The sequence below is a fragment of the Ovis canadensis genome, chromosome 7 (assembly GCF_042477335.2).
Source record: "Ovis canadensis isolate MfBH-ARS-UI-01 breed Bighorn chromosome 7, ARS-UI_OviCan_v2, whole genome shotgun sequence".
Classification (NCBI taxonomy): domain Eukaryota; kingdom Metazoa; phylum Chordata; class Mammalia; order Artiodactyla; family Bovidae; genus Ovis; species Ovis canadensis.
The window spans coordinates 24,655,776-24,677,330 of record NC_091251.1 but is presented as its reverse complement, the minus strand read 5'-3'; the positions used below and the strand labels follow the sequence as shown (position 1 = coordinate 24,677,330).

Below are 21,555 nucleotides of genomic sequence, written 5' to 3'. Positions count from 1 at the left end.
TTGACTCCTACTCAACCTGAAGTAGGAATTGTACTTTTTGGTTTGTGGCTGTCTTTTTGGTAGGTATGTGTCATTTTTCGCTTCCTAACATCCATTCTTCCTACTTTTGATGACAGCATCACAGTTTTTCTTTGGGAAAAATCAGTCCCTGTGATTCCAGTGAGACGATCTACCCCTACCTTCAGAAGTGGACTAATCAGAGCTTTCCACCCCCATGGTTACGGGCACAGGAAGGGGCCAGAGAGAGGCTTTCCCAGGACTTCTGCGGGAACACAGAAGTCATGCTTTTTCGATTGGAGATTTGAGACGTGCTAGAAAGGAGCCTGGATCTTCTGGAAGATACCACATGTGTTCAGTTACTGTTGCATAACAAACTACCCCAAATCTTAGTGGCTTAAATGATGATCATTTTCTCATATCCTCAGAATTCTATAGGTCAGGGTCTCATGTAGGGCTTGACTGGGCAATTCAAAAAACAATGACTTGGATTGAGGCCACTCTGTGGCACTCATCTAGTAGATGAGCTGGTCTGGCCAGGCGGGTCCAAGACAGCCACACTCATATGATTGGTGCCGTCATGGTGAGGGCTGGAAGACTGGGCTCAGCTGGGAACTCCTACCATTACACCGACACCAGGCCTTTCCAGTTTGGTGGTCTCTGGGAAGTAAGCTGGCTTTCCCCAGAGCAGACATCCCAGGTGGAAGTTGTAGGACCTTTTCTGAACCAGCCTTAAAAGTTCACCTCATTCTTGGTTAGAAGTCAGTCATAGGCCAGCTGAGATTCAAGGGGAGGGAAATTAGATTCTACCTCCTGATGACAGAAGAAGGCAATCACCTTGTACATGAACATGCGCAATGGGAGCTGTTGTTGCAGCCAGCTTGGGAAAATACAGACTCTGCTACAGCCTCCTTGGGAAAAAACCATCTCAGAGAAAGCAGTTGAGACAGGGAAGGAGAACAATCCTGATGATGTTATTTGAGTCCCTGGATCCAATTTTCCCCAGGACTTCAGTTTTCACAACCATTAGACCCCTTTTCTGTATAATCCAATCTGAGTTGTGATTTGTCTCTTGCAGCTGGAAGCTCTTTTACCCTTAGTGTGTATGTCTAACTGTGTGCTGAGTTGCCACAGTCATGTCTGACGCTTTGCAACCCCAGGGACTGTAGCCCCCCAGGCTCCTCTGTCCATGGGATTCTCCAGGCAAGAATATTGGAGTGGGTTGCCATACCCTCCTCCAGGAGTTTTTACCAACCCGGGGATCAAACTTTTGTCTCTTATAACTCCTGCATTGGCAGGCGGGTTCTTTAGCTGTGGCGCCACCTGGGAAGCCGCTGAGTGTGTGTATTGGTTATCTGTTACAGTACAACAAATCACCCCCAAACTTAGTGCCTTACAACAATGATTATCATTTCCTGTGATTCTGTGGGTGGCTAGGCCATTCTTTTGCTGGACTTACCTGGCTCACTTATGCAGCTGCTGAGGTAGAAAGTTCAAGATGTCCTCATCCACATGTCTGGATATAGGCTGGGGGTCTCAGTTCTCCTTCATGTGGCCTGTCATCCTCTAGGAGAACAGACTGACTTCTTTATATGGTGGCCTCAGGAGAGTGTTCCTAGGGAGTGAAGGTGGCAAGATCTCTTGAGTATCATTTCTGTCATTCCTGTGTTCAAAGTAAGTGACAAAGTCAGTCCCGGTCAAAAGGGTGAATAAAGAGACTCTACCTCATAATGGGAGAGTTGCAAAGAATTTGTGGCCATATTTAACCCACCACAATATGATAGATAGCTGGATCATATTAGATAGGGACATTTTTGAAATTAGTGTGTGTATGGGAAAAAGGATGTGTGTGCCAGTCAGGCAGAGCCAGAGTATTCTAGCATGTTCTCACTGAGGAGCACACGGCTGGAGTGTATTTCACCTTTCTGAGCCTCAGTTTTCCCTCTGTAGAATGGGTGTCATCATTCCTGTCTCGCAGACCAGCTGTGAGGCTGAAGATGGGGTGATGATCACAAATGTGCCTTGTGAATTACAGGGTGCTGAACATTATCATCTGAGATCTGAGAAGCAATAGTCAAGGTGGGTCTGGGTGGTCAGAGAGGGCAGGAGCAGGGAGATTGAGATGGGGCATTGAAAGATGGGGGACATTCAAGTGGGTGGGGAGGAAGATGGGAAGCTGAGGAACAGAACTGTAAAGGCACTGGGTGGGTAAAGTGACAGACTGTATCTAGGACAGGGAGGAGACCAACAGGGTCAGAGGGTGACCTCTCCCACTCCTGTAGACTCTGGGTATCTCGACTTCCATACATACTGGGTCAGCAGCCCCTGAGAGTCGTTCAGAGCTGCAGTGAAGTCCTCCAGTCCCCAGGGATCAGCAGTGGCTCATTCCTCCCCAGGCCTGCAAAGCCTCCTCAGGCCACAAGGGGGCGATGATGGGAGCATAGGAGAGGTGGTCAGAGAGTAGGAGACAGATCCCTTCCTCTGGAGCCACCAGCATGATGTCAGACCCCTCCCAGTATTCCCAAGTTTCTTTCCCCTCCGCAGGGTGGAGACCCCTGGCCATAGGCTTGGGTCACAGATGGCCTGGCTAAACTGGATTCCAAGCCCCTCGATCCCCTGGACAAGGGTGGGGGTGATTGATGGGTTTCCTGTGTGTTCCAGGAGAGGGCTTGGAGCTGCAGCAGACTGGCCTGGCCTGAAGGAGCCCCAGGTGGCCACTCATGGTTGGCGCTGACCCAGCTAGGCCAGGCCCTGGACAGTCTGGATCTGTGGCCGCCTCCCAAGCCCTCACTATCCTGAGGTCCTGGCCAAGGAGAGGAGCAGCCTCTCCCTCAAAGGCGTCCTGGGAGCAGGGGGTGGGGTGGGCTCAGATTCCACCAGTCTAGCCCTGTGCAGTTAGCTGCTCAGTCCCTCTTGGGGACAGAAAAGGATTCTTCAACGGGAGAAGTGGGAGGAGATGAGCTAGAAGGACACCAATGGCAGGGAGGTTAGCAGAGCCCAGGGGTTCTAGCTAAGCCCTGTGCCAACCATGACAAGACCCTCTGGCCATCTACCCTACCACCCTACCCTTGGGGCAGGGTAAATGGGGCCTGAGATGTGAGTTCCTGGCCAAGCAATGACACCTAGGCAGGGATCATGGCCTAAAGGGCTTCCCTTACCAAGTCCTAGGCTTCCTGCCTCCTGCTACAGAAGGAGAAGGCAGGCTGGGGAGATCTCTTTCATGTACTCTGTGGTAGAGGCCCGGGAAAGAAGTTGATTACCCTGACTTTGACCTCTTGTCCTCTGGTTTACCTCCCGCGTGCCTTCCTCTCCTGTCTACCTTGCTCTCCTTATCCAGTCTTGGTGGTCAGGTGACTTCTCTGGCTTCTGGCCTAACCTCTGGTGAGAGTCTTTGGAGCTGTCATTTCTTTTCTTCTCTCCTTTCTGTTGTATTCATTGTCAGCATCTTATCAAACCTTGCAAGAGCTGCTGGGGGCCTCACAGCTCTCTCAGTCTGAACTCCTGCTGCGTAGGAGGTCCAGAGTCATGTGCGTCAATACTTGTCCAAGATCACACATCAGAATTAGCAATAGAACCAGTATTCTACTTTGGGCTCCCAAGTTCCTGTTTTTCTCCTGACCTCCGATCAGGCTGTTGGGTCTCAGCTTTTGTCCACAGACCAGCAGAGTTCTTAGGGTCTTTACTCGGTTCACACTCTGCCTTCACTTAGTTCAGACTAAAGCTGCTTCATGGATTGGCTCTGACTATAATTGGACCAGACTTGGTCTAGCTACAGAATTTCTGGGCCAAAATCTGGGGGCCAGGAGGGAAACCAGGAGGCTCCAGGAGAAAAAGCAAACCAGGTCCGTGCCTTGGATCTGCTTAGGGGCTGTCTTTACTCAATATTCTTCCTCCACCCATCTGCTTCTCCCCCAACAGCTCCCGTCCAGGATGATGCTCAGGGAAATAGAGCTCCTAAACCCTAGCTTACACCCACACACATTCACACAGAAAGACATATATATATATATATATGAGTGAATGAATGTTAGTTACTCAGTCATGTCCAACTCTTTGCAACCCCATGGAGTCCGCCAGGCTCCTCTGTCCATGGAATTCTCCAGGCAAGAATACTGGAGTGACTGGCCATTCCCTTCTCCAGGGGACCTTCCTGACCCAGGGATCAAAACCCAGGTCTCCTCTACCGCAGGCAGATTCTGTACCATCTGAACCACCAGGGAGGCCCATATATATATACATACGTATGGCATACACACAGGCACATACCTATAGAGAAAGGCACAAACACACACAAGCACACACGCACAGCTGAATAAGTGTGCACTGCAGCACACAATGATCTGCACTGCAGATCATTTCCATACAGGGCTTTTCCCTCTGAAATCCTGGAGATATCTTCTCCCTATGTCCTGCCAGTACTGAGCCTAGAGCCTGATCCAAACAGGTGCTCGTTGATAGTGTGTGGAAAGAGGGAGCTGACACTGGTGTGGAGGGCCAGGCCTCCATCTCCAGGCTCTGCATAAGGCAGAAAGCCCAGCCTAGGCCCGATGAGCCTGGAATGTAAGGCAAAACTTGGCAACTCCTGCTGTCTCCCTGGTTCACCCCCTCCCCATCTGGTGCCTCCACTTGGGACTCTCTCCTTGGGTGGTCCGTTAACTAGTCCATCAAAATCACCTGGGAGCTTGTCAGAAATGCAAAGTCTCAAAAAAAAAAAAAAAAGAAATGCAAAGTCTCAGGCCTCACTTCAGATCTACTGAACCAGAAAGCCTGGGAGTGGGGTCCAGCATCTGTGCTTTCATAAGCTCTTCAGGGGTTTCTAATGCACACTACAATGATAGAACTGCTGCCTGTGAGGATAGGCAAGCTCATGCCACGGGGGAGGCGGCTAAAGTCTGGAAACACTAGCAGCTGCTTACGCCACCTGTGGGTAAGGCGGCTGCTCATTGCTGGTGGGTGTCCATACCCAAAGTACTCTCACATGCACACACACACTTTCACACACACACACTAGCACATATATGAGCATCTGGCACGATCTCAGAGAATCCATACGCAGGGATTCCTCTCGGATCCATTGGGTATAGGCAGGCACACAAATGAAGGCAGGAAGGGGTAGGAAAGAACTGTTCTCCTCCTGGCCCCACAATCGCTTTGCCCCTTGTCCCTTCGGAGGGTCCCTGAGCGCTCCCTCAGAGCCACAGACTCTGAGTAGCTGCCCAATCAGACAAGGCAGCCCTAGATGAGAGGTCAGGTGACCTGTGTGCCTAGGAGAACTCTGGGTATGTGCTAAGGGCAGCAAAGTTCTTTCTCTGCATAGGTGGGCCGGGGCCAGGGGAATGTTGGGGATCAGCAGGCAAAGCTTAGGCAAGAGCATACCAGCCCCTGAGCCATGAAGCGCTGCCCACACGTAGAATTCCCCTTGGCCCCTCCCCAGGGCTGCTCCCCGAGCCCCTGCCTCCCCTCTGCTCTGGCCTATGGAGCCCCGGGCAGCTGCCCACCTGGCCCATCCCCAGGCCCTGCGGCATCTCCCCCTGAGGATCTGGAAGTGAAGTCAGGCCTCTGGAAGCTGCTGGGGATGTGGGGAGGGGAGGAGAAGGCTGAGCTTCCTCAGGCTCAGATCTGGTTTCGCGGCTGCTTCCCCTGGCGCACTGCCACAGGCTGAGCCTCCAGCTGTGCTATATAAGGCCCAGTGGCTGGCCTGCTGGAGAGAGGGAAACTCGGACCCCCCAGCTGAGGAGTCCCGCTCAAGACACGGTGAGCCCCGCTCCTGTTCTCCTTAGCCCGTCCCTGCGCTGCTCAGCCTGGCTCAGCTACCCCAGGGCACCCCCCGACCAGCCGCCTCACCTCCCGCAGACAAGACTCGCCTTTCTTTGGAGCTGGCCCCAAGTCTTCTCCCTCCCCGACGTGAGGATAGGGGCCCTCAGAGGCCCCAGTCAGGGTCTCTTACCTCTGGGTACTCTCCCTTTTTCCTGAGGTCAGCCAGCCTTCTTTGTCTGAGCGCTCTGAGACTTGCGGACTGGGGAGCTTCACCAGCAGAGCATATGCTGAGGAAACTTCCATGGGCTGCCAGATGGGAAATGGTTTTTCCACAAGGTGCCTCAAGCCACTTTGGCTCCAGACAGTCCCAGAGCAGTCCCAGGCTGAGGGCCGTGCAGGCCCTGGGGAGCGCTCAGCCCTTGGCTCAGAGCCTGGGAGCTGGGGGTGAGACCCACAAGAGCTGGGGACCCTGGAGGCCCTGCACTCTGTTCTCTGGGCTGAGAGACAGGTGGCAGAGTTAGTGGCCTTAGAGCTGGATGGTCTGCAGTGTGGGCTTGGTCTGTTCTTCTGGGACAACTAAGTGCTTTTGAATCTTTTTTTCCAGAAAGGAGGAATCTCCCTTTTCTCACCACACCCTGGACTTCGGAGGTTGAAGCAAATCCCTCTTGAATTTCCGGGCACTGGTCAGAATCGGGGTTGGCCAGAGGTCTGGGGAGAGAGAAAATTGAGCGGGAGCCTGGGTCCTGGCCCTATTACCAGACCTCTTGGAGAACAGGGGCGCTCCTCTTCCTGTTCCTGCAGCGCCTAACCCCCACTCAGCAGTTACTGAGGGGCCCCGGCCCCTCCCTGTGGGTCCCCTCTGCTCTCCTCCAGCAGGCTCCTGGCTGTGTGACTCCCAAGCAGGCCAGAAATGTGTTCCATCTGCAGCCTGTGCACATCTGGGAATGTGTTCATGGAGCTGGTGTTTCTGAAGCATCTGCACCCTCCAGCTTGCCTGTCCTGTGAGAGGCTGCTGTAGTCGGGGCAGGGGCTGCCCAGCCTTAATATGCAGCCCTGCTGTGCAGGAACGTGAGTCCCACCAAGGGCAGCAAAAGAGGTCCCCAAGCCTGGGTCTTGGAAGTGATTAACGAGTCACCCAGAGGCTGCTTGGGGTGAGCACAGGCACCCCCTTACGGGTGAGGAAACATCTCACGCCAACTGTCCCTTAAGTCCCATCTTGAGGTGAGGTCCTAGCACCTGGACCCAGGGTTTGAATCCAGGTCTGCCTCATGTGAACTGAGATTCTGACTCTCTGCCTTTCCCAAGCTGCCTAGATTTGCAATGTGGGCGGGTATCATCCTCACAAGACTTCACTCTGTCCACCTTTCACCTTTGATAGGTCAAGAAATAGAATAGTTCTGGGGACTTCCCTGGCAGTCTCGTGGTGAAGACTCCACGCTTCATTGCAGGGGGTGCAGGTTCAATCCCTGGTTGGGTTACTAAGACCCCACATGTGGCGAGGTGCTGCCAAAAAAATAAATGAATAAAAACTTTTTTAAAAGAAATAGTTCTGCTCAAAACCTCAGAGTCAACTCAGAGATATGGAACCTGATAAGCTTTGTTTCTTTGCAGGTCACTGATCTGAGAAACTTCTCAGGGATTGCATTCCAGGGACTCCAGCTCTGTGGAGGAACGCTCACTCAGCTCCTGCCACATTCCCCACAGGACCGGGGAAAAGATGGCGGGGACCAAGGCCTGCATGTTCTTCCTAGTTCTGGAGATCACCTCAGCGTTGGGTACAGGCTAAGTACCTCCTGTCTCTCTAAGCTGCTACTTTCCATAGGGAAGTCACATTTGGTCTGGGACCCAACTCTGCACCTGCCTTAAACTATAGCCATGGCACTAAGACCTGAGGCTGGTTTATCTATTTATTCATAGTTTATGCCCTGCTTGTTTTCCTAAAGGGTTTGAGATAGGTCCCAATATTAAAACTCACAGAACAGAATCTTTTAAATGAGGAGAGGGATAAGATGTCACTCAGAAGGAGGAGGAGGGTTACCACTGCCCCTGAGTGCTAAATTTAGCTCTGAGCTTCCTGATAGCCAAAGCAAAAGGAATCCCTGAGTTCTCACATCCGGATTTAGGGTGAGATCTGATTTTGGTTTTCATGAAAATTCATTTCGACCCTGTAGCCGAATTTCACAGAGACACCAGAACCCCTTCTGGTCTCCTTGTCCTCAGACCCCATTCTCTGGTAACTCTGAGTTCACCAGGGAACAGGTGGAGAGAATTGGCCCAGTGGGCTCCCCGAGGCATCTGAGCATCAGAGTTCACAGCACCAGGCTGCATACTCTCTCTCACCTCCCTTTCTTTTCCTGATTTCTAGCCACATACTCAAGTAAAGCAAAAAATGCTCAGAATTCTCTCTCAGAGCTATGAGCACTACAGGCTTTGTGACTGCAGATGCGGGAACAGAGGCTGTCTGAGCAGCTTGCCAAACCCTCTATGGGCCCACCTCCTGCCTTGCTCTTTCTGCCTTGACAGCTCTTGTTGATGAAGATGATTAACATTCAGCAATCTGAAGGGAAATCAGATTAGTTTGATTTAAAGAGCTACTATCACCCCCAGTTAAGTAGCAAAGAGAATACTAATTTGACTCTCTCATGTGAGAGTTAATTGCCTTTTGAAGGTTTTGCAGGCCTCTGTTCTCCTCTCAGCTTTCTGTTTTGGAGCCTCCAACTCAGCCTCAGGTGGGTTGGGCCTGGAGGCTCGCTGGCTGTGGCTCAAAGGTCCCTATACCCTTCCTCAGGGAGATTTCACCAGCTGCGATCAGAAAACTATAAGGACTGGGACTTCCCTGGTGGCCAGCGGTTAAAACTTCATATTTCCAGTGCAGGGGGCACCGACTCAGTCCCTAACTGGGGAACTAAGCTCCCACAGCTTGCATGGTGTGGCCAAAAAAAAAAATTAAAGGACCACTCCTCCAGGCAGATCCTATGAGGGTGAGGGTGGATTCTCAAAGTCAAACTTTGCCAGGAGAAGGGAAGTGGGCATCTATTGAGCAGGTCTTGAGCTAAATGGAGCAAACATTCTGTGCTAGGCATTATTCTAAGTGGATTTTATGAACTTATTTAATCCCTATAATCCTCTGAGATAAGAACTATTATTATCCTTACTTTATGATGAGGGGTCAGATGAGTTAAGTACCTCGCCCAAGGTCACACAGTCAGGAAGTGGCAGCGTCTGGGGCTCACAGTCTCAATCGCCATGTACTTCAGAGACTTTGTGTTTCCTTATGGAATCCTTATGCCGACTGGACCACCACATGTGCTGTGGGAACAAATATCTCCATATTATAAGATAAGGAAAGTAAAGTTCCATTCTGCTAAGGAGAATGGGCTCAGACCTTACAGGAGAAGCCGCAGCTGCCTTGTAGCATCCCACGGTCCATTTCTAGAACAAAAGGGAAACGAGAACCACGCTGGTTGGGCATGCACTGCATGCCAGGTCCCTTTGCCTTCACCATCATCCTGAAAAGGCACCATGACCCTGTGATGCGGTGATTGCTAGGCAGCTCTTTAAAAAAAAAAAAAAATTATTTCTTTTAATTGGAGGCTAATTACTTTACAATATTGCGGTGCTTTTTGCCATACATTGACATGAATCAGCCACGGATGTACATGTGTCCCCCCATCGTGAACCCCACTCCCTCTTCCTTCCCACCCCACCCCACCCCATCCCTCTGGGTTGTCCCAGAGCACTGGCTTTGAATGCCCTGCTTCATTTATGGAAAACATGCACGGTTCATTTATTTTACATATGGTAATATACATGTTTCAATGCTATTCTCTCAAATCATCCCACCCTCGCCTTCTCCCACAGAGTCCAAAAGTCTGTTCTTTACATCTGTGTCTCTTTTGCTGTCTTGCATAAATGGTTGGTCATTACTGTCTTCTAAATTCCATATATATGTGTTAATATACTGTATTAGTGTTTCTCTTTCTGACTTACTTCCCTCTGTACAATCGTTTCCAGTTTCATCCATCTCATGAGAACTGGCTCAAATGTGTTCTTTTTTGTGGCTGAGTAATATTCCACTGTGTGTATGTACCGCAACTTCCTTATCCATTCGTCTGCCGATGGACATCTAGGTTGCTTCCATTTCCTAGCTATTGTAAACAGGGTAAAGCTCTATTTTATGAGGAAGCAAATTTAAAAGAATAAAGCTTTTGAGGTCATACAGCCAGTCAATGGCAGAGTGAGACTCTGAACTCACGCCCAGTGCTCATGTTCCGTTCCCCACATCACCCTGCTTCCCTACGTCCCGAGAAGCTAGTAGCAGGACCCTGCTAGGCCCCTGTAACTGTCTTGGCTTCTCACTTCTCCTCCTGGCCCTCAGGGAGGCAGATGATGCTCACTCAGTCAGTAAGAAGAGTCCAGCCTGGGAAGAGGACCTCAGGCGTCTTTGCCAAGCCTGCCAACCTCATGGACAGTGAGTTGTGGCTGGAGCAGGGACTGATGGGGGTGAAGGGGTTGGTCTTTACTGAGCTTGTTAAGAGAGTCTCTGCAGTCAGGGGACAATGTCAGGGTTCCATAGACAAAACGCTTTGCTCAGTTGTGTCCAACTCTTTGCGATCCCTTGGACTGTAGCCCACCAGGCTCCTTTGTCCATGGGATTTTTCAGGCAAGAATACTGGAGTGGGTTGCCATTCCCTTCTCCAGGGGATCTTCCTGACCCAGGGACTGAACCCACATCTTCTGCATTGCAGGCAGATTCTTTTACCACTGAGCCATTTGGGAACTTCCATAGAAATCCACTTTTAAAAGGCATTTGAGGACTTCTCTGGCAGTCCAGTGGTTAAGACTAGGTGCTTCCCCTGCAGGGAGTCTGGGTTCAATCCCTGGTCAGGGAACTTAAAAAAAAAAAAAAGATATTTGGCCAACATCTCTGTCCAGGCAGAGGGACCAAGTATATAGGACAGCTCAGAAGCATGAAGCTGCCTGATAGATCCCAGGAATGCTGTAGGGCTTGCTGGGGCCAAAGCACAGACTGGCAGGGAGAGAGCAGAGAGAGGAGGGTGGAGATACCGGTTCTGCTGCTGCTGCTGCTGCTTCTAAGTCGCTTCAGTCGTGTCCGACTCTGTGCGACCCCATCCCTGGGATTCTCCAGGCAAGAGCACTAGAGTAGGTTGCCATTTCCTTCTCCAAGATACCAGCTCATCAGCACCTAAATAGCCGGCTAAGGGAGTTAAAGCTGGGAGTGATGTGGCCCAGGCTGCATGGAGAAAGCTCGCCTTGACTGTAGCATTGAAGAGGGGTGGGGATGGTTTGGGGAAGCTGGAGGTAGAGACACCAGGCAGGAAGTTATTGACATGGTATAGCCAGGCTGCTGAGAATCTTTGGCAATAGGGTGTGCAGAAGGGTAAGAGATTCTAGAAATGCTGCATAGAGAGATGCGATGGGGCCTGAGACCAGTGAGGGGCGGGTGAGGGGTAGCGGGGATGACTCCCAGGGGTTGAGCTCACCAGGGGGCTCTGGGGCCCGGTTGGCTCCCACCTGGCTCTCTCTCTCTCAGGTCCTGGGGAGTGGACGACCTGGTTCAACATTGACCACCCGGGTGGGCAGGGTGACTACGAACGGCTGGATGCCATTCAGTTCTACTATGGGGACCGGGTGTGCGCTCGGCCCCTGCGGCTAGAGGCTCGAACCACCAACTGGAAGCCTGCAGGCAGCACCGGCCAAGTGGTCCATGGCAGCCCCCTCGAGGGCTTCTGGTGCCTCAACAGGGAGCAGCGACCCGGCCAGAACTGCTCTAATTACACCGTGCGCTTCCTCTGCCCTCCGGGTGAGCCTGGACAGCCCCCACGCCCTGCCTCTCACCAGCCTCCACACAGGGAGGCCAGGGCCTGCATCTGGCCATGGAAACTGGACATCGCACACATACATGTGCTTCAGCTCCTTAATAACCCGTTAGTTTCATGAGAGCCGCCGTGTTCCCAACAGCGTTCTGTGTTGGTGGATAGTTTCCCTTCAATCCATTTTACTGATGGGGAAGACCACAGGCTCTGGAGCTGGACTGCTTTGAATCTGGGCCCACTGTCTCTACTGTGCTCCTTAGGCAGATTTTCTGAAACTCTCTGAGCCTCGGGTTTCTCACATGTGGAAGAGAGGTATTATTATACCTTCATGGGGGGCTTTGGGCTTCCCTGGTGGCTCAGACAGTAAAGAATCTGCCTGTAATTCAGGAGACCTGTGTTCAATCCCTGGGTCAGGAAGATTCCCCTGGAGAAGGGAACGGCCACCCACTCCAGTATTCTCGCCTGGAGAATTCCATGGATAGAGGAGCCTGGTGGGCTACAGTTCATGGGGTCGCAAAGAGTCGGACGTGACTGAGCGACTAACCGTTTCACTTTATGGGGGTTTTTACAAGGATTAAATTAGATGATAAATGCAGAGGGCTTAATGCAGGTGAATGCCCACTAAGTTTTCATTTCTATTTTAGTTCCTCTGTGCCAGACGCTGCTAGTTATCTCCATTATTCAACTTTCACAACTGACTGTGAGGAATCTCAGTTTTGACAAGTCATTCCAGGTTCAGAGAGGTTAGGTAACTTCTTGGAATGACACGGCTGGTCAGTGGAATGCTGGGATTTAAACCCAGGCCTGTGTTTGCCGAGTCCAAGAGTTCATGCTCTTTCTGTCCTCTCTCCCCGTACTAGGTAATTCAGAGCCAGCTCAGGCCTGTCCATTATTGACTGTGCATCCTCCCTTCCTGGGGTTCCGCCAGTGCACATGGCCTGGCCCTGCAGGCTCAGGTGACTGTGGCAGTCATCTGGATCAGGAACCCAGGCTGTGGAATGTCTCAGGGTGAGGTTCGAGGCCCCCGTTTTCTTGCACAGAGGCCTCAGATCAAGGATGAGGGGTGTGGGCAGAGGGGGCTTGATGTTGCTGAGGCCCCAGGTCTCGACTTCCCAGGGCCCATTCTGCAGGAGCAGTGGCTGTCTTCACACTGGGAGAGAGTAAAGATGGTGCTGTCCTCCACATCCAAGGACAGCACATCAAAGTCCCAGGGCTTGGCCAGTAAGTCCCTTTCAGGGGCACCTATAGCCCATTTGGTGATGTCATTGTAAAAATTAAGAGCTGTCACTTCCTCAAGTCTCTTGGTGTCCATCTGTTGGAAAAATCCTTGCAGGAAATATAAATATCAAAGACATCTAGGATGTAAATGGAGGACTGGGTCTCTGAGAAAAAGCAGCCTCAGGGTCAGACATCCTGATGGAGTCCCCTTGGGAGGGAAGTCAGACCGCCTGCTGGACTTCTTTGTAGGATCCTTGCGCCGAGACACAGAGCACAGCCTCTGGAGTCCGTGGTCTCCCTGGAGCAAGTGTTCTGCTGCTTGTGGTCACCCTGGGGTCCAGACCCGAACGCGCACCTGCTTGGCGGAGACGGTGTCACTGTGCAGTGAGGCCACCGAGGAGGGCCGGCACTGCATGGAACAGGCCTGTTCAGGTACCACCCCTGCTCCTGGTGCCAGGTAGGGCATGGGGCTGGGGCTGAAATAGCCTATCAGACGAGACAGGTTCATTCATTTATTTATCCACTCATCAAGTAATTATGTGCACTGATGGGGGACATAGAGGATAATGTGGGAGCACAGAGCAGGGTCAATTATCGTCACTTAGGCGAATCAATTAAGTCTTCCTTGAGGAGGTGTCCTGAGCTAAGTCTTGAAGGATGACTAAGAATTAGTTACGTGGGCTGCTGAGGGAGGGTAACAAAGGCCTACAGATGAGAAGGAGCATATGGGACTCCACAGGTGGGACGTGGCCGAAGGAGGGCCAGAATCCATACATGCCCTCCTGATGTGGCCTCTTTTTCCGCAGCCTGTGACCTTACCTGCCCCATGGGCAAGGCGAATGCTGAGTGTGACGCGTGCATGTGCCAGGACTTCGTGCTGTATGGGGCTGTCTCCCTCCCTGGGGGTGCCCCAGCCTCAGGGGCTTCTGTCTACCTCCTGACCAAGACACCTAAGCTACTGACCCAGACGGACAGCAGTGGGAGGTTCCGAGTCCCCGGGTTGTGCCCCGATGGCAAAAGCATCCTGAAGATCACAAAGACCAAGTTTGTGCCTATCCGCCTCACGGTGCCTAAGACCAGACTGAAGGCAGCCACCATCAGGGCGGAGTTCGTAAGGGCAGGTACTTAAGTTCTGTCGGGTAGGGCTGGGGGGGAAGGCTGGACTTTTAAATAAAGGGATTCCAGTACTCAGAGCTGGCTTCCCAGCTTGCCCAGAGTAAAACTAAAAAATCCACAAGTTCCAACATCATCTGGCTCCCCACCCTCCACCCATTACTTACCTTCTCTCCTCTCCTCTCCTATTACAGTCCCCACCACCCCCACTGAGTCACTCTACTACAGTTACAAAGGTTTCCTATCTATTCCTCAACTACACAGGCACACTCCTGCCTCGGGGCCTTTGCACTTGCTGTATACTCTGCTTGGAGTATTCTTCCCCAGACAGTGGCATGGCTTGCTCCCTCAGATGTATACGGTCTTTCCCTGCCTCCTAGTGTAAGGCTTGGAGGTCATAGAGAGAGAGGCTGGGGAAATTTAGGAACAGTGCAGAATGGCCAGAAAATTCTGCTGGAATCAGAAGAAAAGGTACTGCACTATTCGAAACATCTGGCTCTGTCTCAATGGCAATGCTTGGGAATCTTGCCTGGTACAGGGTCCCCTTGGTTCTCCACTGCCTCACCCAGATACTGCCCAAGAGGCTATGGGAACGGGTCCCATCTGAGTGGCTGGAGGGAGTGGACTCCATTAGGACCATTAGAAGGGATCTAGGGTGTGTGTGTTGGAGAAGGAAATGGCAACCCACTCCAGTGTTCTTGCCTGGAGAATCCCGGGGACGGGGGGGCCTGGTGGGCTGCCGTCTGTGGGGTCACACAGAGTCAGACACGACTGAAGTGACTTAGCAGCAGCAGCAGCAGGGTGTGTGTGTGAAATTGTAAGATTTTAACACATGTCAAAATACCTGAGGGAGCAAGGCTCTGGAGAACCTGTCACAATGAAAATCCCCAAACACCATTTCTCATCCCTGTCTCAGAAACCCCGTACATTGTGATGAACCCTGAGACAAAAGCACGAAGAGCTGGGCAGAGCGTGTCCCTGTGCTGTAAGGCCACAGGGAAGCCCAAACCAGACAAGTATTTCTGGTGAGTATTCTGCCAGCTATCTGGCCTGATTCTCCTCTTGGAAAACCAGAGCTTTCTTGCACTGGGTCTGGAGTTGTTAATCATGACAATAACCAGCAGAATAAAATTACAAGGAAGGCTCTGGTGTGGCTTCCCAGGTGATGCAGTGGTGAAGAACCTGCTGCCAGGGCAGGAAATGCAAGAGATGTGGGTTCGATCCCTGGGTCAGGAAGATCCCCTGGAGTAGGAGATGGCAACGTACTCCAGTATTCTTGCTTGGAAAATTCCATGGACAGAAGAGCCTGGAAGGCTACAGTCCATGGGGTCACAAAGAGTTGGACATGACTGAGCGCACACGTGTGCACGCACACATGCACACACGCACACACACACACACACACACACACACACACACACACACCCTAGTGTATCACCAGGGAATAGGCACTTAAAAGTGGGGGCCAGCTGGGGACTTCTCTGGTGGTCCAGTGTTAAGACTGCAAGGGGTGTAGCTTTGATCCCCTGTCAGGGAACTAACATTCTCACATGCAGCATGGTTCAGCCAAAAATGAAAAAAAATTAAAAAAAAATTTTTTTAAGTTGGGACCAACAGGGTTGAGGCCACTCGGCAAGCCTTGTTGTCCTGTTGAAGCTGGGGTCCCTACAGAGCAGCTGTGGTCTTAGGGTCCTGACTGTATATCCTTGGGACACAGAACCAGGTTTCCCATCCTAATTTCCCAAAGGCAAACAAGGTTTGAGTCCCCAGTGGCTGCCCTTTACCCTTCACAAACATTTTACAGCCATTATCTTATTTGATCCTCTCAACAATTCTACGGATCAGCTAGGAATCATGGCATCTACTTCAGATGAATGGAACAGGAAGCTGAAGCTCAGAGGTGAAAGGATTTGTCCAAGGGTCCATAGCTAGTCAGCGGTGGAGCTGAGACTGAGAAGCAAGTCCCCTGACCCCCAGGCCAGTCAGTGCTCTTGAATGAGCCGAGTCACTTGTAGAGTTGGCATCTGCAGGGACCTGTCCATCACCTGCCTGGCTCCTGACACTGTCCTTAAGGATACCAGCCCTTCCACTGCCCCCTCAGGGTGTCCCTCTCCATCCCTTGCAGGTACCATAACAACACACTGTTGGACCCCTCCCTCTACAAGCATGACAGCAAGCTGGTGCTGAAGAATCTGCAGCGGGACCAGGCTGGGGAGTACTTTTGCAAGGCCCAGAGCGATGCTGGGGCTGCAAAGTCCCGCATTGCCCAGCTGACTGTCATAGGTAAGCCTGGCAGGGCCCCTGGAGAACCCCTACCACAGTGGGCATAACCGAACAGTCAAAACTTGGGCTGTCCTGGGCTGTGCCCAGTGCTGTGCTTTCTGGGACACAAAGATGGCACAGACCTTGATCCTACCCTCACAGGTCTGCCACCCCAGGAGGGGAGTAGAAATAAGAGACAAGTCAGTAGAGATAGAATAAAAGTGTAGCTGAAACAGGAGAGAAGGAGTTGTGGATGTTACAGAAGAGAAACAGAGAACTTCCAGGTGGGAATGACTGTTGTGGCTCGTTGCTGGAGGCTTAAACAGTGGTTTTTAGCTTTGGCCACCCACTGGGATCAACTGTTGCATTTTTTTTAAACTTTTAATTCTGTATTGGGGTACAGACGATTAGGGCTTCCCTGGTGGCTCAGCGGTAAAGAATCTACCTGCAATCCAGGAGTTGCAGGAGATGCAATCTCAATCCCTGGATCAGGAAGAACCCCTGGAGGAGGGCATGGCAACCCACTCAGTATTCTTGCCTGGAGAATCTCATGGACAGAGGAGACTGGCGGGCTACAGTCCACAGGGTTGCAAAGAGTCAGACACGACTTAAGTGACTTAAAATGTGTGCACAAATAGCTGATTAATAATGTTGTGGTAGTTCCAGGTGAACAGTGAAGGGACTCGGCCACATATGTACATTTATCCATTCTCCTTCAAACTCTCTTCCCATCCCGGCTGCCACATAACATGGAGCAGAGTTTCCTGCGTTATACAGTAGGTCCACCTGTTGAGTTTTTCAAAAATACTGATGCCTGTGTTTTACCTCCAGGGAGCTTGATTTGATTGGTTTGGAATGTGGCCTGGGAACACTCAGGTTAAAAGCTCTCCCTGGTATTTCTTATTCGTGGCCAGTTCTGTGAACCCCTGACGTTAAACAATGGCCAGGGTCTGTGTGTATGGAGGTGGGGGCGTCCCAGATCAAGGGCCAGAGGGAGCAAAGTTATAGAAGTGGGAAACTGAGGGGGCTTTACAAGAAAGGGTGACCTGATTAAAGCTGGCTTCTGGAAGTGAGCTGAGGGAGGGGAGACTGGAGGCTGAGACCAGTCAGGAACCTGTATTTGCAAAGTGAGGGGGACGGAGGGTATCTTAGTAATTGGCCTAAACAAAACCAAACAAAAGTCAGGAGGAAATTTGTTGGGAGGATTCTGGAATATTTCACAGACTCCAAGAAAGTTGAGCAACACAGCTCAGGACAGACAGGACACAGGGCACTTGGACCTTGGCAGATGAGATGTGGAACCCTGTCAACCGCGGTTCCCAGCTCATTATACCAGTGCTCCCTGCTTATCACAGTTTTTCTTAATACTTTATATGGTTAATATTTTAAACTAAAAAGTAATTTACTAAAGTTGAATTTATAGATAATAACTACATGTGATTTTAAGATCTATATATAGAACATGCTCCTAATGACATAAAACAGAAATATAAAAAAATAATTTTAATGCAAAATCATATGTATTTAAATATGTAAGTGTTAATGGCACAAGAACACCCACCAAGAAGTGAGACACTTTCGCTTGAATCCAGTCACCATGAATGTGACAACAACAAATACTGACCTTGGGCAGTTGTAGGGAGGTGATTTTTCTGAGACAAGAAGCAGTTCTTGGTATTTGACCAAGCTAAACAAAGTACAATCTTGGCTCGTTTTATATGGTAGTTGCATTCTTCAAAAATTCAATGCATGGTAAAACCATGCATAAAATACCAGGTTCTGATCATTTAAACATGCTTTCCATGTACGTGAATGTCTATAGAATATGTGAAAGCAGAATGTAGAAAAATTCTTTATGTCACACAGTACCAGTGCCAGAAAACAGAACTGCAAGCCCGCCCCACCCACGATAAGCCAGTAGCACTCCCAGTTTGGGTGGTAGCTCAGAACACCCTCAAATTTTCAAGATCTCTCGAATGAGAACCATTACTGTGGTGGTCTCTGCAAGGAACTCTGTTTCTCCAAGGATAAAGTGGAATTAGTAATGGCTATCCATTCTCCCTCAGAGGAATTCTGTGAGAGGTGGGACCATGCCAGTGCTTTGAAAACCCAAAAGCATGCAGAGAGGTCAGAGACGTGAGGCTGAGGTGCCTTTCTTGTAGGAAAAGGACTTGCATTTAATGTCTGAACTCTTTCCCTCCATAGCCCCTGATGAGATTCCTTGCAACCCAACCCCCGAGAGCTACCTTATCCGGCTGCCCCATGACTGTTTCCAGAATGCCACCAACTCCTTCTACTATGATGTGGGTCGTTGCCCTGTCAAGACCTGTGCAGGGCAGCAGGATAATGGGATCAGGTGCCGAGATGCTGTGGAGCACTGCTGTGGGATCTCCAAAACAGAGGAGAGGGAGATCCAGTGCAGCGGGTACACGCTGCCCACCAAGGTGGCCACGGAGTGCAGCTGCCAGCGGTGTACGGAGACTCGGAGAATTGTGCGGGGCCGAGTCAGCGCAGCCGACAACGGGGAACCCCTGCGCTTCGGCCACGTGTACATGGGGAACACTCGTGTGAGCATGACCGGCTACAAGGGCACTTTCACTCTGCATGTCCCTCAGGACACAGAGAGGCTGGTGCTCACGTTTGTGGACAGGATGCAGAAGTTCGTCAACACCACCAAAGTGCTGCCCTTCAATAAGAAGGGGAGTGCTGTGTTCCATGAGATCAAGATGCTTCGGCGGAAAGAGCCCATCACCTTGGAGGCCATGGAGACCAACATTATTCCTTTGGGGGACATGGCTGGTGAAGACCCTGTGGCTGAGCTGGAGATCCCATCCAAGAGTTTCTACCGGCAGAACGGGGAGCCCTACATGGGAAAAGTAAAGGCCAGTGTGACCTTCCTGGATCCCCGGAATATTTCCACAGCTACTGCTGCCCAGAGTGACCTGAACTTCATCAATGATGAAGGAGACACTTTCCCTCTTCGGACATATGGCATGTTCTCGGTGGACTTCAGAGATGAAGCCACCTCAGAGTCCCTTAATGTTGGCAAGGTGAAGGTTCATCTTGACTCAACCCAGGTCAAGATGCCAGAGCATGTGCCCATGATGAAACTCTGGTCGCTCAACCCAGAAACAGGGCTGTGGGAGGAGGAAAGTGACTTCAAACCTGAAAGCCAAAGGCGGAACAGAAGGGAAGACAGGACCTTCCTGGTGGGCAACATGGAGATCCGTGAGCGGAGGCTTTTTAACCTGGATGTCCCGGAAAGCAGGAGGTGCTTCATCAAGGTGAGGGCCTACAGGAGTGAGAGGTTCTTGCCCAGTGAGCAAATCCAGGGGGTTGTGGTCTCTGTGATCAACCTGGAGCCGAGGACTGGCTTCTCCTCCAACCCCAGGGCCTGGGGCCGCTTTGACAGTGTCCTCACGGGTCCCAATGGGGCCTGCCTGCCTGCCTTCTGTGATGACCAGTCCCCCGATGCATACTCTGCCTATGTCTTGGCCAGCCTGGCTGGGGAAGAACTGGAAGCAGTGGAGTCTTCTCCTAAATTCAACCCAAATGCAATTGGTGTCCCTCAGCCCTACCTCAACAAGCTCAAGTACCGCCGGACAGACCATGAGGACCCACGGGTCAAGAAGACAGCTTTCCAGATCAGCATGGCCAAGCCACGGCCCAACGCAGCTGAGGAGGGCAATGGACCCATCTATGCATTTGAGAACCTCCGGGCATGCGAGGACGCACCACCCAGTGCGGCCCATTTCCGGTTCTACCAGATTGAGGGGGATCGGTATGACTATAACACAGTCCCATTCAACGATGATGACCCCATGAGCTGGACTGAAGACTACCTGGCATGGTGGCCGAAGCCAATGGAGTTCAGGGCTTGCTTCATCAAGGTGAAGATTGTGGGGCCACTGGAGATAAATGTGCGATCCCGTAACATGGGGGGCACCCACCGGCGGACGGTGGGAAAGCTATATGGAATCCGGGATGTGAAGAGCACACGGGACAGGGACCAGCCCAACGTCTCCTCTGCCTGTTTGGAGTTCAAGTGCAGTGGGATGCTCTATGACCAGGACCGTGTGGACCGCACCCTGGTGAAGGTCATCCCCCAGGGCAGTTGCCAACGAGCCAGTGTAAACTCTATGCTGCATGAGTACCTGGTCAACCACCTACCGCTGGCGGTCAACAACGACACCAGTGAGTACACCATGCTGGCGCCCTTGGACCCACTGGGCCACAACTATGGCATCTACACTGTCACTGACCAGGACCCTCGCACGGCCAAGGAGATTGCGCTCGGCCGGTGCTTTGATGGCACATCCGATGGCTCCTCCAGAGTCATGAAGGCCAATGTGGGAGTGGCCCTCACCTTTAACTGCGTAGAGAGGCAGGTGGGCCGTCAGAGTGCCTTCCAGTACCTCCAGAACACCCCGGCCCAGCCCTCTCCTGCAAGCACTGTCAGGGGAAGAGTGCCCTCAAGGAGGCAGCGGGCAAGTCAGGGTAGCCAGCGTGGAGGGGTGGCCTCTCTGAGGTTTCCTGGGGCTGCTCAGCAGCCTCTGAGCGACTGAGGCTTATGGTACTTCTCTCCTGCCATCTCACATGACAGCCTTGTGGGACTGACGCCCAAACTGTCACTCGGTTAATTTAAGCCCATCTGTTCTGGTGCAACTTGCGTGTTTGTTTCTTCATTCCTTTACTTGCTTATTGTCTTTGTCCCATGGTTCTGATTGGCATGAAGCCCCTAACATGTCAAAATAAAGCCCCACTGTCCTGTTCTCTCTCTACAAGAAACAAGAAATTGGCCATGGGCAAACTCTGTGGCTTCAAGCATTCTTCCTTTAGTGCCGTACCTGGAAATGTCTTTCGTTTTCTTTTTTGCATGGTTTTACCCACCTCTAATGATAATCTGATGTTGAAGATCAAATAACCAATATAAAGCATATTTCTTGGCCTGGCTCCATAGGATGTAAGCAAGGCCTGCATCACAGTTCATACATATAAAAGGTGGTGAAATAAAGAAATAAACTATATTGTTACTTGAAATGGTACTAACATTTCTTAGCTGAATCTGGAACTCTAGTGCATGTTCAGTGTTACACTGTTGAATATAAGGTAATCATATTTCCTCTGCCAAATCTGGAAAAAACATCACCTGGTATCCATAACTACACTTGGTTGCTAACTATATTAATGTGTTTCCTTTTATATTTGCTATTGTTCTTGCTAGAAGCCCAGTGTGGCCCAGAACAGATGTCAATAAATGCACATTTTGTACTTGATTTTGAGGTCGCTGACCTGTCTTTAAACCATTAAAGTGAGCTAACTGTTCAGAGGGACAGAGGGGTCTCTGGAAAATGGTCACAAGTTGGCACGA

At 51.2% G+C, this 21,555-nt stretch overlaps 1 protein-coding gene across 2 annotated transcripts; it reads left to right on the top strand.

Moving 5' to 3' along the window:
- The first annotated feature begins 5,565 nt into the window (after positions 1-5,565).
- CILP (cartilage intermediate layer protein) lies at positions 5,566-21,460 on the top strand. 2 transcript variants are annotated; one of them, XM_069595401.1, is made up of 9 exons: positions 5,566-5,751; positions 7,366-7,529; positions 10,133-10,225; positions 11,309-11,578; positions 13,059-13,241; positions 13,616-13,930; positions 14,839-14,947; positions 16,048-16,205; positions 18,390-21,460. In XM_069595401.1, the coding sequence occupies exons 2-9, from the start codon at positions 7,472-7,474 to the stop codon at positions 20,747-20,749; spliced, it is 3,546 nt and encodes a 1,181-aa protein (XP_069451502.1). In that variant the 5' UTR covers positions 5,566-5,751; positions 7,366-7,471; the 3' UTR covers positions 20,750-21,460. The 2 variants fall into 2 exon arrangements, with proteins under 2 accessions (XP_069451502.1, XP_069451503.1); XM_069595402.1 differs by lacking the exon at positions 11,309-11,578.
- Positions 21,461-21,555: the final 95 nt, after the last annotated feature.